This window comes from Neofelis nebulosa, chromosome 3, assembly GCF_028018385.1.
Source record: "Neofelis nebulosa isolate mNeoNeb1 chromosome 3, mNeoNeb1.pri, whole genome shotgun sequence".
Taxonomy (NCBI): Eukaryota; Metazoa; Chordata; class Mammalia; order Carnivora; family Felidae; genus Neofelis; species Neofelis nebulosa.
Window position 1 is genome coordinate 147,287,328 of NC_080784.1, and position 17,939 is coordinate 147,305,266.

Sequence of the window (17,939 nt, forward strand, 5' to 3'; positions counted from 1 at the left end):
ATTTGGAATTTGATATTCTAAAATATTCAGTCTTGTGCTTGTGGTCCTGAGATAGTTCCTGCAGCAAGCCCGACTTGAGGGCTAATTGTTGATATACAATACTTCATGATTTTTCACACTTATTTTCAAAGCAATTTTATTTTAGCATCTCCTCTTAACAATCCTGGCAGGAACGAAAAGGATTTGATTTTGTTTTGTTTGCCACGTTTTCACATTTACAATGGAGTGTAGAGAAGTGAAGATACTTGTTCAGAATTGCAGACCTTCGACCTTTTGCCCAGGGCTCTTCCAATGCATGCATATCACCTCTTGAAGGCACAAGAGTCTCTCCTGAGGAAATGCATTTTCTCATTTGTCTTTGTGTTTCCCTTTCACGCATGAAGACACACATGGAGTGATCGAATCCTTCGAAGGATTCAATTCATAAAAACTCTCGCTTCCCTGAGAACCATTTCTTCATTCTACAGTGGTGAGTCCCAGATTCCATGTTTGTACCATGCGACCACTATCCCTTGCCACAGTTTATTGGACCTCTGTGGACACCTGGCTTGATATAGCCAATGAGATCTTCTCTTTCAGGAATCAGACATTGAATCTTAGGGAAAGCAAGTTATTTTTTTGTGGATGACTTGTCATAGAGACCCAAAAATCAGAGAAAAAAGAGAAACCCCAGGCCAGCAGAGAGAGGCAAAAACATAACAGATGACAAGAGGAAGTCCTGAGGACTCCAGTGTCTAGGGACCGAATTCATTTCCGCTATGGACTGAATGTTTGTGTCCCTCCAAAGTTCATATGTGGAAATCTTAACCTCAATGTGATCGTGCTTGGAGGTGCGGCCTTTGGAAAGTAACTGGGTCATGAGAGTAGAACCCTCATGTATGGTATTAGTGCCCTTATTTAAAAAAAATGGTCAGAGAGCTAGCTCTCTTCTTCCTCCATGTGAAGACACAGCAAGGAAATAGCTATTTGTAAATCAAGAAGAGGACCTTTTCAAGTACTTGGCCTTTCTGGCACCCTGATCTTGGACTCCTGGCTCCCAGAACTATGAGAAATAAGTTGTTGTTCAAGCCACCCAGTCTAGGGTAATTTGTTAGCAGCCCCAACTGAGAACATCACTCATCTGTTAAAACATTTTTATTTTCAGAACGATAAAAAAAATTATATACATATATATTCTCTCAATATGGTGTTGCATATCCAGAAATTCTACCTAAAAGAAGTTAAATGGTTAAAACACAGCCTTAGTTCTGCATTTCCTATTTCATCTTTCCGAGGCATCATCCTCATGATCTTCCTTGGGTCTCAATGGTCTTAAATTTCCTTCCCTTCCTCTTCCAACCTGATGACTTTACAGTTTCCTAGGGTGGGTTGCCTCTACTCTTGGCTGAGGTTATCTATCAGGTTTGCTTTATTTAAGAGTAAATTCTTAAAATTTAAGACCAGTCTATCATACAACTGTATGAACCCCATTTTCTTCTTATTAAATGCATAGATCTTATAATGAATGAAAAATTCCTGTAAAAGGAGCATTGCAGTTTTGACGGCTGTAGATAAACAACCTTATTTATACTGAGATCCAAGGTTGTGGATGACTAAAATGGGGAGCAAGTTAAAGCCTTTGGAACTTAAAAGTTCAAGCAATCCAAAGGCCAGAGTGTTGATAAGTTAATCAAAAAAATGTTGATGTCATTGAGAATAATATCAAAGGATAGGGTCAAGTGAAAAGCAGTGATCAAATGCCAGAGTGCCTTAGGAAGTTAACTGGTAGGGCACAGCATGGAAAAGGAGGACTGTACTAAGATGTAGTGAGCCTAACTAGGAAACCTCTAACCTACTGTATGAGTTTAGAGAGTATTCTTACAACATAATGGAAATTTCATAACCCTCCCTTCCATTATTCCCTCACAAGTAGCCAACCACCTGCCTGAAAATAATGTTTAGGTTGTCAGAATAAGTAAAGAAGGCAGCTCATTTTAGTCAGAAATTAGCATAACTTGATGCTACTCTGAAAGAAACCTCTGGCAGATGTCCAAGCTCACGATGATACCAAGGGCTTCTGATATCCACAGGATGTGATGTTCCTTGTGTGACCATCAGTTAGGGGCACTACAATACAAACAGAGTAACAGGTGATTATACAGATACACAGGATTTCCCATGTGTGGCCCCTTGTAAGAAAATAAGAAAAAACCCAGAAGAATAAAGAAAAAATCTCATGTATTTGTAAGCTAAAAACAGATAGCAGCCATAATTAAGCACTTTACATGTATTATCCCATGATAGAGCAAAGTAAGAACAAATGAAATCATGTAAATCTCGATGTTAAGTGAGTTATCCAAAATGACATAAATTAATAGTTGTGGATCTGGAACACTAACCCATAGCTCTATGAGTCACAAACCTGAGCTCTTCCCACCACATTATACTACTCAACTGCCAAGGTGATCCCCTGGTGAATCATAGTTCCACATACCCTTAATTCATTTTCCTTTTTTAAATTAATTAATTAATTAACTGTTTTTATTTTAGAGATAGAGAGTGTCAGTGGGGGAAAGGGGCAAAAGGAGAGGGAGTGAGAGAATCTTAAGCAGGCTCCAAGCTCAGTGAGGAGCCTGATGGCGGGGTCGGGGCGGCAGTGGGGGGGGGTGGGGTGGTTGGTGATCCCATAACCCTGGGATCATGACCCGAGTCGAAATCAGGAGTGGGACACTCAACTGACTGAGGCGCCCAGGCACTCCCTTTTCATTTTTTAATTTAAAAACCCACAAAATTTAGTTTTTCTAATATGAGTCATAATCTCTGTCTTATGCACTGCGTTGGCTTAGAAATCCTACCATGACTTTTTTTCCCACAAGTTAATCCAAATACACTCCCATTATCACCTGCCTGTCCTTAATGTATCTTCTCCATTCACCAATTTGCAAATTCCATGTGAAGTCTAGATTCTAGAAATGTTGTGCTGGAAGTAAATTTTTTTTTTTCTAAAGGGATTTTTTTTTCCTTAAAACTTCTTTCACCAAATGTGTCTATTGCCTGCCTACCTTATCTGCATAAGATAGTTTCTAGCAATATTAGATCATTTTTATATTTAATGGGGATACTTATAACACAGGTCAACTTGGATATCATGTTAAATAGAAGGTAAGAACCAATGGTTCTCAAACTTGGTCATGCATCAGAATCTCCTGGAGGGCTTACTAAAACACAGGTGTTTGGGCCCGACACCCAGTTTCTGATTTCAGGATGTCTAAGCTGAGGCCTAAGAATGTGAATTTCTAACAAGCTGCCAGGTGATGATAATTCTGCTGGTCTTGGGACCACACTTTTGGATTCTCCGGTATAGACTCATTCCAATCTTACTGTAATTTTATTCTAATCTATGGCAGAGTCTGTATATATTCATAGATATCTTTAATTAAAAGAAAGGGAGTTCGAATATGAGAATCCTTCGAATATGAGAATCCTTGGTGTTAATTATACCTGTTGATAATCTTTTTGATAAGAATCATCACCCATTCAGCGTTAGGATCCAAACAAATTAATTTCCCATCTTCCAATGTGACTCTGGAAAAAAAAAAAAAAGAGCACTTTGGTTAAGTAATAATTGTACATAATTGAATAATGTTTTAAATGTATTGATTAAAATGATATCAACATGAAATTTTATACTTAAAATGGACATATGGATTTCTCAAACTACATTAATACTATTATTGGAATATGACTTTCAGTCATACCAGTATACACAATGAAATTTTAAAAATCAATTAAAGATAAAATTTTTTCTTAAAGTTTTTGAGATATCAAGTATGCAGCAAACATTTAGTAGACTTATGCTACACAATTGTTAGACTGGAAAATCTACACAAGGGTAATATCTTCCGGGATTCCAGTTATCAACCACTTACTCTATATTCTTTATCATTATACCTGGGCTAATTGTGTTAGCTTTTGGGACCTCATTAAAGTCTCATTTATTACTGGGGGAGAGGAGAACATAAATTGCTTATTTAAATTAATTCTGAAGTTTAAGTTGCTTCTATAGTTTTTTTTTTTTTTTTTTAAGTTTACTTATTTATTTTGAGAGAGAGACAGCTGAGTAGGAGAGGGAGAGAGGGAGAAAGAGAGAATCCCAAGCAGGCTCTGCACTGTCAGCGCAGAGCCTGATGCAGGGCCAAACTCACGAAACTATGAGATCATGACTTCAGCCAAAATCGGGAGCGGATGCCTAACCACCTGAGCCGCTAGGACACCCTGCTTCTATAGTCTTAAACTCTACTTCGCAGAACCACAAATCTCTACCTCTTTGAAGTTCATTGCATGAATGGAGGACCAGATCATAATAAAAACGATAATGATAATAATGTAATAATAACCCCTTAGCAAATTACCAATACACAGATAGCCACAAAGCGTCATACATAGTGGTAAAACCTCGAAAGTATTTCATTTGAAAGCAGAAAGAAGATAAGGATACATGCTATCACCACAGTCATTTCCACAAAGCTAGAAAGATGAAAGGCATAAAGTTCCGAAGGAGGAAAGTAAACTGCCATTATTGCCAGATAAACTACTCAAGTAAAGAGTTGGTGGTTACAAAATCAATACAAAATTTGGTCTAAATGCTAATAACAACTAGAACAAAATTTTATAAAGTTATTCTTTACAATAGCATCAAAAAATATAAAATGACTAGAAATGTGGGGTTTTTTTAATAATACAAAAGAAATGGAGACCTTTATGGAGAAAATCATAAAACTTTGGTTCAAGACATTAAAAGAAGCCCTTGATAAAGTGGGATTCTATGTTCTTGAAATAACTCAGAATCATGAGGACGTCAATAATTCACAAATTAATCTATAATGTCAAAGAAACTCAAAATTATGATGCAATTAGTGCAAATTTGCAAGCTGATTTTAATATTTATATGGAAGAGCAAAAATCCAAGAAAATGTGCTCTGAAGACAATGGAAGAATTTTCCTTTCTTGATGTTCAGAATTACTATAAAATGCTAAAGATAGTGCACAAGTAAAGACAAACCGATTAATGGGACAGAAGAGAGGGTTCAGGATTGAGGGGAACTCAATTTATGGTAGAATTAGCACTGCGTATCCGTGGGGGAAATGGTGATATTTTAATAAGTAGTGCTGGAATAATTGATGAACTATTCGGAAAAATAAAATAAAATTGAACAAATCTCTCACATCACATACTAAAATCAGTTCCAGGTGGGTTAAAGTCTTAAACACAATGGAAAAAAAATTGTAAAAGTTTTAGAGGACAATATAGCAGAATATTTCTGTGGAGTCTGTGAAGGAAAGTTTTTTTGAAACAAGACACTAAATGTGCCAACCAGGAAAAAAAAAAAAAAAAAGCATATTGTTTAACTCAGTATGTAAAAAATACAAATTTACATTAATTGAAAGGTCACCATAGAAAGAAGGAAAATTCAAGCCGCAAATTGGAAAATGAGTTTTGCTATCCATAAATCTAACAAGCGATTAATACCCAGAATATGCAAAAAATACCTGTGAACCAATAGGGAAATGATAGTATCCTAGTGGGAAAAGAAGCAAAGAAATGAACAGAAATTTCCCATAAAAGGGAACATACATGCTTATGAACACATGGAAAAAATACTCAATGTCATTAATAACAGAGAAATGCAAGTTAAACGAGCAATAAAAGATACCGTTACATACCCATCAGGTTAACAACACCAGATATTGGCCAAATGTGAAACAACAAATGGTTTTATGTAGGAAGGAGTGTTCATTGGTACTGTTACTTTGTAATACAGTGTGGCATAACCTAATAAGGTCAAAGATGTGCAAACCTTAAATGAAACCCAGCAAGTAATATGAGAAACGCTCATATACCTGAAGCATATATGGAGGATGTTGATAATCGCAAAAACGTGGGTAGAACCCAAATGTGCACCAACAGTGGACTGGATAAGCAAATTTGGTATTTGTTGAGTTAGTATTCCTACAACGGGATACTAAGTGTCATTTAAACTGAATAAAGGACAGCTAAACATATCAGAATGCATGTATTGCAGAATAAAATGTTGAATAATAGAATTAAGTCAAAGGGTATATACAGCATGATGTCCTGAAGTTCAAAAGCAAGCTGTCTTAGTCCATTTTGGCTGCTATATATATATAAAAAACACCACAGACTGGGTGGCTTAACAAATACCATTTCTCACAGTTCTGGAGGTTGGGAAGTTCTTGGTCAAAGTGCCATGGATTTGGTGTCTGGTGAGAACATGCTTCCTAGTTCATAGAAGGCCACATTCTTACTCTGTCCTCACATGTCAGAAGGTTAGGGAGCTCTCTGTGGTCTCTTTTTTAAGGGCACTAATCCCTTTGTTGAGTGATGAGGGCCCCACCCTCATGACCCAATCACCTCCCAATGTTTCCTCCTCCTAATAACTGTAACGCTGTGGCTTAGGATTTCAACATATGAATTCGGGGGTGCATTCATTCAATCCATATTCAATCCACGCACATTCAATCCACAACACAGGCAAAACTGTAATTGTTTTAGATTTCATACATAGATGGTATAATGATTTTTAAAAAGCAAGAAACAGCAGCTCAAATAGTAGTTATTTCTTAGCTTGGGATGGGTATATGATTCCGAAGGTGTATTAGTTTGCTAGGACTGCAACAATATACCACAGACAGGGTGGCCTGAACAACAGAAACTTAGTATCTCACAGTATGGGGGCTTTAAGTTCAAGATCAAGGTATTGGCAGGTTTAGTTTCTTTTGAGGCCTCTCACCTTAGTTTGCAGATGGCCATTTTCTTGCTGTGTCCTCACAGTCCTTTTCTTTGTGTGTGTGTGTGTGTGTGTGTGTGCATTTCTAGTGTCTATTCCTCTTATAAGGACACTAGTCATGTTGGATTAGGGCCCAGCCTTATGACCTCACTTAACCTTAGTTACCTCTTTAATGATCTTATCTCCAAATACAGTCACACTCTGAGCTTTTGGTTGGTAAGACTTCAAAATACAAATTTAGAGAGGACACAATTCAACCCAAACACCAAATAGGTGTTTTGCGTGTTCAGGCTTCTGATATACGAATTATATTCTAGATTTTGGCCTGGGTGGCAAGTGAACAGATTTTGTTTTATTACTGATCTTTAAACTGCATGTATATATATTTATATACTCTTTTGTATGCATGTTAGACAGAATCCTAAGACTCACCAAGCTTTCCTCCCTCGTCTCCAGGAAGACAATGAGATATTACATCCATGATTATGTCATGTTACATGGCAAAGGGATTTGGCAGATGCAATTAAGGTTACTGATGAGTTGACTAAATTAATCCAAAGAGAGATAATTCACATGTAACCACGTGGGCCCTAAAAGCAGAGTTATCTCTGGTTAGTAGCTGAAGAGAGATATTTGAAGCATGAGATCAGATCAGTGTGGGATAGATTCTTAGTCATGGCTATGGAAGAAGCTATGTGGAAGAAACTGAGAGTAGCTTCTAAGAGCTTCGAGTGACCATGAGCCAATGGCCAGAAAGAATATGGATACCTCAATCCTACAACTGCAGAGAACTGATTTCAGCCAACAACACAGATCATCTTGGAAGTGGATTCCTCCCAGATCCTCCAGACAAGACTTCAGCCCAGCTGACATCTTAATTTAAGCTTTATGAAACCCTAAGCAAAGAAACTGGTCAAGCCATTGGCCTACTGACTTACAGAACTTTGAGATAATAAATGGGTTTATTCTATGCCACTGAGTTGTGATAATTTATTACTTAGGAGTGAACCAAAACACTATGTATGATATAGTTCAAAATTTTAAAAAAGTTTCAGTAAAATGCAGAAGTGTTCTCCCCAGCCTCTAAGCTCTATATTTGTTGAGCTTATTTCTGATGCTTCAGAAAGATTGTCACACCGGCTTTGAGAGCCACTAAGCCATACGGACTCACTGTGTTGCCCAAGTGTATAATAGAGAGATCTCTAGAAAATCAAGAATCACCCATGTATTCTTACTGAGGACCATGTAACTTTGCTTCTTGCACATGTTCTTTGACTTCAAAGGCCCCTCAAAAGAGTTCACACACTAATCATGTTCCCATTTGAGAGCATTTTACTTTTTTGGAGAGGGTACATGACATTTTTCGAGAGCATCACCACTGGACACTTATCTTCCCACACTGTACATGAATCATGCTCAGGGCCCTGGTCTCTGGTACTCCCAACGTACCGTATTTTTTTTTAATGCGAATGTCCGCGTTTTAAAGCCCAATCCTAGAGGCTACCATTCTCCCCCGCACCTTTACTACTTACATGATTTCTTTCCTGCTGCAGTGAACACCTTCGGGTATCAACTGGACATGTTTAATGAATTTCGGAGAAATAAAATCAGAATGTGTCTGAATACACTGACATTGCAACTCTTGCCCCTCACAGAGATTGGCTGTGTAAGAAAAGAATGGCAAAACCCCGAGTAAGAACAAAGATAGCGGTTATGTTTTTTCCTTTATCCATGCAGCAGGACACCCAGTTCCCAAAATAAGTACCGGTAGGCTAATTTAGAGAGACAAGCATGCAAATCTAATCACCTGCTATTTGTATGATCAACAAACATTTATTAAGCATCTATGATGTTTGAGGAATGGATACTGCGCACTAGACCAATAATTCATTGCTTAAAAGTATGCGTGGTCAATAAAATAACTTATTTACAGATACAATCAACTTGATTTCCTTCTATGAAAAGTTTTCGACATAAAACTTTTATGTGAATTCTATCAGTTGAAAGAGGCACTTTCTATCTGTCCACTATCATTGCAATAAATACCCCTAAACTTATTTGCAGTAATGCTCCTGCTGTTATCCTGAGTAAGACAAGCACAGATCCTTCCAGTTCAATAAATCCAGGAAGCTAAACATATTTTTAAAATTAATCCAACAAGAAATTCTTTGACACCCCACAATCTAAATACATGTTCTGCCAAGGTTTCAATTTTACAGTTGCTATATTTTGCTCAATGCTAAATACAATCTCATCAGCTCTCGAATCTTTTCTAAATTGTTGCAATGCCTAGAAGGAAAATACAAAAGCTGTAGCTGCTTTACCAAAGATGCTCAGTGCAAAGACAGCCAGCAGGAGGAATCTTCTTTGTGAGCTCTCAGCAGCCATGTCAGTGGTTGATCTTGATCCTAGTCTGAATGGTGGAATCAACACCGCAGCCCTCTTTTATGTGCTTTCTGTAGCCCTGGGAATTTTTTGTTGTTCATGCACTCCCTCTTCATTGAAGGATGAAAGGAGCAGTTTATTAAGTAGTGTGTTTGCCACAAGCCAATAAGGAAACTGGGTTTGCTTTTCGAGCTTTGTTGTCGTAAGGGAAAGGGGGGTTGACGTTTGGGGGCAGGATATGAATTCATTGAAAGGACAAATGAACCTGTTATTTCCTAGGGAGGGAAACTGCATAATTGTGAAGAGTTCCATGCCAGTCAGTTAACAGTGGCTTACACAATGGAGTAAGAATGTCTATGTACTTTTTAAAGGTCATGTTTGTACAAAGTAAGTAATTAAGATGCTTTTCCCCAGTGTGGTATTTGCTTTTAGCTTTTAGGCCTATTTGGCATAATCCCACTCAAGGTGATAATAGAATCTGCCAAGCTCCAGGCGCACTTATAGCATAAGTAACCTATAAAGAAACTGAAGTTCAGGCTATAATAACTCTTGTCCTGTCAAAAATAGCAAACCACAGTTTACTTGTGGTATGAAAGCAGCAGTTTTAATGGGCTTGAAGCTGAAATAAGTAACAGTGAACTAGGAGCTCCCATTTTTTTCCTTAAGTAATTTTATAAGTGACCTTCATTGTTATTCCACACTGGCCACGTTGTCGGATTTTTTTTGTTTTTGTTTTTGTTTGCCTGAATGAACAAATCAAATATCCAAGCATTGGCATTATTCTCCTCACTCCGTCATGACCAAGAACCACAGACTGGGTGGCTTAAACAAGAACCCGTTTTTTGTCTTGGAGTTCTGGAGGCCAGAAGCCCCAAATCATAGTGCACACAAAGTCGGTTCTTTCTGAGGGCTCAGATGGAAGGAGCTGTGCCAAGCCTCTCTCCTCGGCTTAGAAGTGGTTGTCTTCATTTTCACACGGTGCTCTCCCTGTGTGATTGTCTGCCTCTGGATTTCCCCTTTGTATAGAGACACCAGACATATTGGATTGGGGCCACCCTCCTGACCTCACTCTAATTTGGAAAGACCTGGCCTCTCAATGAGGTACTGTGGGTTAGGACTTTAACCTATGGGTCTGGGGAGTGGCCATGAGGGGCCATAATTCAACCCACAACAGCATTTAGCTGAAGAATCAGTGATTACTGAAGGGCCAATGTGGCCTGAAGGTAAACCTAGCCTCAGTAATAATAATAAGGTGTTTTCTGTTGACAATCATCAGTGAACGTGTGTCACCTGCCAAAGCCTTTGCGGGACATTGAATAGTCAAAGAATAAAAATGGAGTGTCAGCTCTTGAGGAATTCAGAGCCTGTTTGGAGACAGACATGTAAATAGACTAAACTAGAAGGTGATCCCTGTTAACCGAGATGTATACCTGGGGCCCTCGGCAGGCAGAGGAGGGAGGACTTAGAGGCGAGAGCGGGGAGAGAAGACTTCACCTGGGAAGTAACATTGGAGTTGCTGAAGGTGAAAGGAAGTGCATCAAAACGAAAGGCTGACAGAACGTTCCAGACAGAGAAACGCATACAAAGGCACAGATTCACAAAGGGTTGCTGTGGTCTGAATATTTGTGTCTCCTCCAAATTTACACTTTTGAATCCTAAGCCCCAAGGTGATGGTGTTAGAAGGTGCAGTTATTAGGTTATGAGGATGGAAACCTCGTGCGTGAAATTAGTGGCCTTGTAAAAGAGACCCCAGAACTCCCCTGCGCCTTCTGCCATGTGAGACAAGACCAGTCTAAGATCCAAGGGAGCCGTTGCTCAACCATGTTGGTACCTTGATCTCAGACTTCCAGCTTCCAGAAGCGTGAGAAATAAATTCCTGTCGTGTATAAGCCACAAGCCCATTGTCTTTTCTTACAACAGCCTGGACAAACTAAGACAACGGTCTTCACATACTAAGGAAGAGTAATAAGTTATTCCAATCTCAAAATTAGGTAAGTTTTAGTATCTTGACAACATTCAAGTGACTGATCAGATATTGGCCTTTATAGAAACACTATTCAGACACAATCTTGATTTCTTTGAGTCTTATTTTCCACCTGTACCAAGTGAAATGCTGTGTTATCCACATGTCTAGATATTATGATGATAACAAGGACGTATGCAAAGATAAGATAATCAACTATTGAAAGATTCAAAATAATTTAGTTTTCCAAAACTTCAAAAACAGGCTTTGGACATCATGGTTGTTAAGGAGTTTGCTAAAGACATAGTGATAAAAGATCTGGAGATCTTCCTTATCAAATATGGGTCTCTTGTCCCAGACCTGCCAAAATCCATGCCAGATCTGGAGCAAAATTAAAGTACAGTTGGATCTAGATTGTTTGAAATGCTCAGATTGTCGGCTTCTTAAATTTCACAGACAATCTACTTTATTAGTTGAATTTTCACACAAGCCTGAGACCCGTACACACATGTAAGCCACACACATACACAAAATCCTATTTTTAACTGTAATCTTATGTTTCTTTCTTCAAAATATTTACCTACTCTAACAGAGCTGCAATATAATTTAATGGTAGTAACAACCACTAATTGAGTCCTGCTTTGTGTCAACACAACTCAATGAACTTTCTGTGTATTATCTGGACACCTTACAAGGGATGCTTGTGTCTTATAGATGAGAGAATTGAATATCCCAGAGAGGTTAAATAATGATGAAAGATTAAAAATAACCACAAATTTTTAAGAGCTCCTCACTTCAAGAAGTGAAACCTACTTCCCAAACCCCTTAGCTCCATGCTGATACTGCTTTGGGCCATAGAATGTGGTAGAAGGGATGTGGATACTTCAAAGCAAAAATTCCAGAACCCTTGAAGGTAGGTAGGCGGGAGAAAGGGTGAAATACATAAAGGGGATTAAGAGTACGCTTACTGTGATGAGCACTAAGGATTGTATGGAATTGTTGAATCACTATATTGTATACCTGAAACTAATATAACGTTCTATGTAATTTACACTTGAGTAAATAAATAGGAAAAAAAATGTTTCCACTTCTGCAATCTTGAAATGCTGCTGCCACCATAAGAACAGGGCAGAGCTCCTCTGCTGGAGACACGAAGCCCAGCCAACAGCCAGCACCAAGCACCATACTAGTGAGCAAGGCAGACCCGCTCAAGCCACAGATGACTGTAGCCACATGAGTGACCCAGGAGAGACCATCAGAAGAACCACCCAGCTGAGCCCAGTCCAGCTGTGGCATCACTTAGCCCAATCTGATGACCTACAGGGTCATGAGCCAAGATAAAATGGTTGGTGCTTTCAGCCACTACATTTTGGGGAGGTGATAGATAACTGAGAGAGTAACTCAGCAGATCACCCAATGTAGCTGACCCCATTTTTTACCTCAAATTGGCCATAATAATCATCATATTTCCTTTAGAATACCCTACAAAAACTTGTGGTGTGAATGGGCTCTTAGTTATTAATTAGTGCCCTGATACTGATTCTACAAATTTTAGAAAGCCAACCCTAGAACCACAACTAAATAAATTTAATAATAATCCAGTTAATGAAATAGTCCTATACTAAATATCAGAAAGCTGAGTCCTAACTCATTTTGAAATAGGACGGTTCTGTGACATTTGGTAATTCCTTGGGGGTCTCTGAGCCTCCACAGTCCCATCTATAAAATGAGAGAACTGATTTTTTTGTGTGATCTCCAAGGTTTTGAGCTAAACTCTTATCTGCCTGCTAAAAGACCAGTTCCTGGTTTTAATTTGTGACTTGTTTATTCCTCTTCAAACTACGTGTTTTTTTTTTTTCAGGGAACCCCTGAGAGCTAAGGAAATAATTCCGACTACTTCTCACTTAAAAGAGAAAATATTTATCATTTTAATTTTGAGGACAAAATGTCAATAGGCATACTATCCTTTTCACAGGAGAAGATAAGGTGCTGGATGTGGGGTTGGTAGATTCTACCCCCCCCCCCCCCCCACACACACACACACATCCATTTCAAGGCCTTATGGACCAAACTTCTAGGTTTTGACTTTTTCCCTGCCCACTTCACATTTACCTTCCTCCTGATTCTCTGGTATTATACTCCTTACTAAAATAATTGTACATGAGTCAACACTGGGATCTAACTTCTGGGGAATCCAAGTGACCAAGTTTCGCTGAAAGCAGATTCTGATACAATCCCTTGAGTGCAGTAGTTTATCTTTGAAAGAACCATACAAAGAGCAAGTGAGGGAATGAGGGAGTGTAGGGTAGGGAAGAGAAAAATACCGATACAGTCTATGTAATAAATGAGCTGTCACTGTTAAGTAAGTAGAGACTAATCTTGCTATGGAGCCCCTGAGGAATTTTGTAAAATGTTCCTCAGAATTGTGCCACCAAGACTTTCCGGCCATATAAAAGGGAACAGTCCTAACTTCCTGCCATGAACAACTAGAAAACTCAACAGAACACATTGAACAACCGCTTTTAGACACTAGAAAATAAGCAACAGAAGACTAGGCTCCCTGAGAAAAGGAAATAAAGAAGGTCAGGTTCATGATCACCCTGGCTTTTTTGCTGGAGCAATTCTGGACCATGGTTTGGCAGGGGGTGGGGGTGGGGGGGATCCCAAGCAGAGCACAGTGGTTTTGCTGACTTGAGGAGACACAGATTTGAATTAAGGGAAACTGAGGTGACTACAAGTTATGGAGTAGGGTTGCAGGAAGGAGAGCTGTATGCATGAAAACAGAGCTCTGGAAATCTATACTGAGCTTCCATTGGGTCTCTCTGATCAATGCTAAGTCACACATGCATATGATGAAACTCCACTGGGTCAAGCAGAGAGGGGCCAGAGATCTATAAGCTGAGCAATATAAGCTGAGCTGAGATCTATAAGTCTTCTTAGACTGCATGGGGTGGGGAGATACTTGAATTCAGACTTGTTAGAGTGGAGGGAGCTTGTGAGCATTCAGGGCATTCGGCAGAGGCACAGGAAGGGCATGACTTAGCAGTACAGTTAAACAAGCCTTGGGGCAAAGAACTCTCTGTAGACCACCCTAATGAAGCTTAAAAACAAGCCTCAAAAATACCAAGCTGGTTCTCTAGTAACTTAACTGCCCGTCATAGCAGAGGCCAAGATCAGAAAGTAAGAAAACAAAATCTTGACACTTAACAACATAGGATTCAAAATTTCCCGCATCCAATCAAAAATTACTAAACATGCCGGGAAGAAAAGCATGATCCATAATGGGAGGGAGGTGGTGGAGATCAGTCAATAGAAATAAAAATGACACAATGATAGAATTAGTAGACAAGGTTTTGGGGCACCTGGGTGGCTCAGTCAGTTAAGCTTCCAACTCTTGGCTTCAGCTCAGGTCATGATCTCACAGTTCATGAGTTTGAGTCCCATATCAGGCTCTGCACTGACAGTATGGAGCCTGCTTGGGATTCTCTCTCTCCCTCTCTCTCTGCCCCTCCCCTTCTCATGCTGTCTCTCTCAAAAATAGATAAACTTAAAAAATTTTTTAATAAAAATTAAAATGAATTAATAGACAAGGATTTTAAACTAGCTATTACAAATATGCTCAAGGGTTTAAGAGAAAATGTGAACATAATGAGGAGAGAAGTGGAAAGTTTATATATATAATAAATATATTTATAAATAAATCATTTAGCAAAGCAATGAAATGAGAGTCCTTGCTAAGGTAGCTATAAGAATGTAAATGTTTTTGAGGAGATAGAGTTGAGTATCAAGGTAGACAGGAACTCCTTCATATTTATATAGTGTATTTTCCAGAATTGTCCAACCAAAGGACTGGAAAATAGATTTTCATCTACTAAGTCCTGCCCCTGAATGAGTGTGGCCTCTTAGGGCATTAAATCACAGGCCATCCTGCCTCTGAGCTGAGCAAACTCTCTCTGCCATGCTCTCCTCCCCACACCAAATGGAGACAGCCCTCAGGAAGAGGATCAGAAGGACAGGGGGCTTGAGTTGGGAAGCTGTCACCAAGTATAGATGCTGCCCATTGTAACGGTGCAACTCATTGGTAAGTAAAGGAAATATGAACGGAGGCATCAATGGTGAAGATAGGATTATTTGTGTGGGTAGTCAGGAAGAAAAGAGAAACGGTATCATCTGTTATTCTGGACTGTCTCCATTATGCTATTTCAGGTTTGCCACTTCCACCATTCCCCAGTGTCCTTCCAGTTACTTCTTGAAATCCTGAGAGGACATCTCCATTGCATTCACAAAGAAGGACTCATAATAACATAATGACTCCTTTCTGGGTTTAGCTCCTTTGGTAACATTGCTCAAGAAACTTTAGTCAATGTTGCCATAGTTATTTCCTGCTGATGATCTTTCAAAGTTGTGATGTGTCACCCAGTATTCTTTTCCTACTTAAACTCATGACCACCACCTTACACCCCTTGTGTCCCATTTCCTGCCATATCACTCTTAATGGGAGACTGCCTTGTACTTGCAAAGTCTCAGGTTGATTTGGTGGGAAAAGTATAGTACATATCCACTTGATTGAGGACAGGCACTGAAACGATGTCCATAGAATTGGCCTAAGGACCAATGGCAGATTTCTGAAGCCACTGATAATGCTTAATCCCTGCAAAAACTTGAGAATGTGTGTTCTTTTATTACCTTCATTCTGTAGCAAGGGACATGAGGCTGAGTGAAGTCAAGAAACATGCCCAAGATCGCACAGTCAACAAGTGATAGAGCTGGAATTTATCCAAAGTTTACCCAATTCTTTGAAACCTATGTCCTTAACCACCATATGAACAGAACATCTCCTTTCTCCTTTCTATGTTGTATGTTCCATACTGACAAAAGCTCAGTGGCCAGTACAGCAGGCTCAAGCCAGTGTTTGAATGTAAGAACTGGTCTTAGGTGTGAGGGTGTTATTGAGCCCTCGGGGTCCCTCTTATAAATAGTTTCCAATGTCCCTTACCTTGGGGTGAGGGAGTAAATGTTAGCATTTGTGGAGCTTCAATAATGGTTTGCATTTACAGTAAAACTTTGGTTTGCGAGCATAATTCGTTCTGGAAACATGCGTGTAATCCAAAGCACTTGTATATCAAAGCGAATTTCCCCATAAGAAAAAATGGAAACGCAGATGATTCATCCCAAACCCAAAAATATTCATCTAAAAATGATTACAATACTGTAATATGATACAAAATAATAAAGAAAATACAAAATATGAAGAAAAATAAATTAACCTACACTTACCTTTGAAAACCTTTGTGACTAGTGTGAGGGAGACAAGAGGGAGGAGGGTTATTGAGTAGGATGATTTTCACTATCACTAACAGGTGTTGACTACAGTACAGTATGAATCAACTCTTGTCCTATCTGTATTTAATGTGACTGGTGATACGACCGCTGAGGAAAGGGTCTCTATCTGGAAGCAGCCTGACCTAGAATGAAGCAGAGCATTCCTAAGCTTACTCTTATATGGAAAAGCAAAGGACTGTCCATAGGTGCTTTGAAGCGACAAAAACACACTAGTGACAGTTGTGGGCACCTTCCAACGTTCCGAAAAATCACTGATTTCTGCCAAACACCACAGCCTGAGACCGAGCATCCGAGCATGGAAGACGATCACCTACAATCCCACAGTGTGTGTGTGTGTGTGTGTGTGTGTGTGTGTGAGACAGAGAAAGAGAGAGGGAACCATTGTCTCAGTTGTGATCATGTGACATTTGGCATCACGTACTACTCGTATTTCAAGACATGGCTCATTTATCAGGTTAATGTTTGCTCCTTTTTCGGAACACTCGCAGAACAAGTTACTCGCAATGCAACGTTTTACCTTATTTACTTCTGTACCATTCACAAATTTTCTTCCTTCTTATCTCAGTGATAACTAATAACACTGCCGTTACAAAGAGGTTCCCATTTTTAACTTTATGAAAAAAAAGCTCACACAGGTTGTTTCTTGCTACTTAGAATCCTTATTTACCCAGCTACTTGGGCAAAGCAGAATCTGATCTTAGGTATGGAGGCTGCCGGCCCTGCCTTCTGGCCTCTGCTGAAGACTTTTACCTAGGGCTCAGGATTTCCTGAATGAGTCCTGAGTCAGAGACAAGCACACCCCACACATTCACGAACATTCTTCCTTTCCTGGTTTGGAGTGTGGTTTCAGATCATAGGCATCTTTCCTCTCTTTACGTACAAATCTTGTTTGTCTTGGAAACATCAAGTGCTTGGTGTCATCCTGGGGCAGTTGGATACCAACTTCCAGAGGGCTTTCTCAGGCTAAACAATCTATCAGGTTCCATAAAATTTGCACTAGGAAGGATGGGAACGAATATACCCAAACCTTAAAACTATTTGATAAATTGATATAAAGAATTGGAGTAACATTAAACTCAGTGGCAGATATATATATATATATATATATATATGTATATATATATATATATATATATATATTTATTTATTTTTCTATTGAGATAGAGAACACCTGGGTGGGGGAGAGGGGGAAAGAGAGGGAGAGGGAGAGAGAGAGAGAGAGAGAGAGAGAGACTTAAGCAGGCTTCACGCTCAGGGTCAAACCCCATCCCGCCACCCTGGGTTCATGACCTGAGCGCAATCAAGAGTTGGGATCTCGACCGACTGACCCACGCAGGCACCCCAGTGTCAGTTACTTATAAATGAAGGTTAGAAAATTGAACACAAATGTCAATTAGATCTTTTTGTAGACAAAGTACTCAGCCATTCACTTTTTGTGCTTCTACTGGTGACCCAACTTA

At 39.3% G+C, this 17,939-nt stretch overlaps 1 protein-coding gene across 1 annotated transcript; it reads right to left on the reverse strand.

Annotated features, from left to right (window-relative positions):
* Positions 1-1,119: 1,119 nt before the first annotated feature.
* On the reverse strand, positions 1,120-9,300 carry LOC131507461 (interleukin-8-like). Its single transcript, XM_058722289.1, has 4 exons — positions 9,113-9,300; positions 8,321-8,450; positions 3,481-3,564; positions 1,120-2,106 (listed from the first exon to the last, which is right to left on the reverse strand). Exons 1-4 carry the CDS (start codon positions 9,174-9,176, stop codon positions 2,094-2,096), a joined length of 291 nt encoding a protein of 96 aa, XP_058578272.1. The 5' UTR covers positions 9,177-9,300; the 3' UTR covers positions 1,120-2,093.
* Positions 9,301-17,939: the final 8,639 nt, after the last annotated feature.

What these genes read in the sequence shown, in the direction of transcription:
- LOC131507461 (XM_058722289.1), bottom strand. Translation starts at nt 9,176, where the DNA reads ATGGCTGCTGAGAGCTCACAAAGAAGATTCCTCCTGCTGGCTGTCTTT. An exon ending in CTTTGCACTGAGCATCTTTG is followed by an intron (nt 8,451 to 9,112) that starts GTAAAGCAGCTA and finishes TTTCTTACACAG; the next exon opens with CCAATCTCTGTGAGGGGCAA. An exon ending in TGCAGCAGGAAAGAAATCAT is followed by an intron (nt 3,565 to 8,320) that starts GTAAGTAGTAAA and finishes TTTTTTTTCCAG; the next exon opens with AGTCACATTGGAAGATGGGA.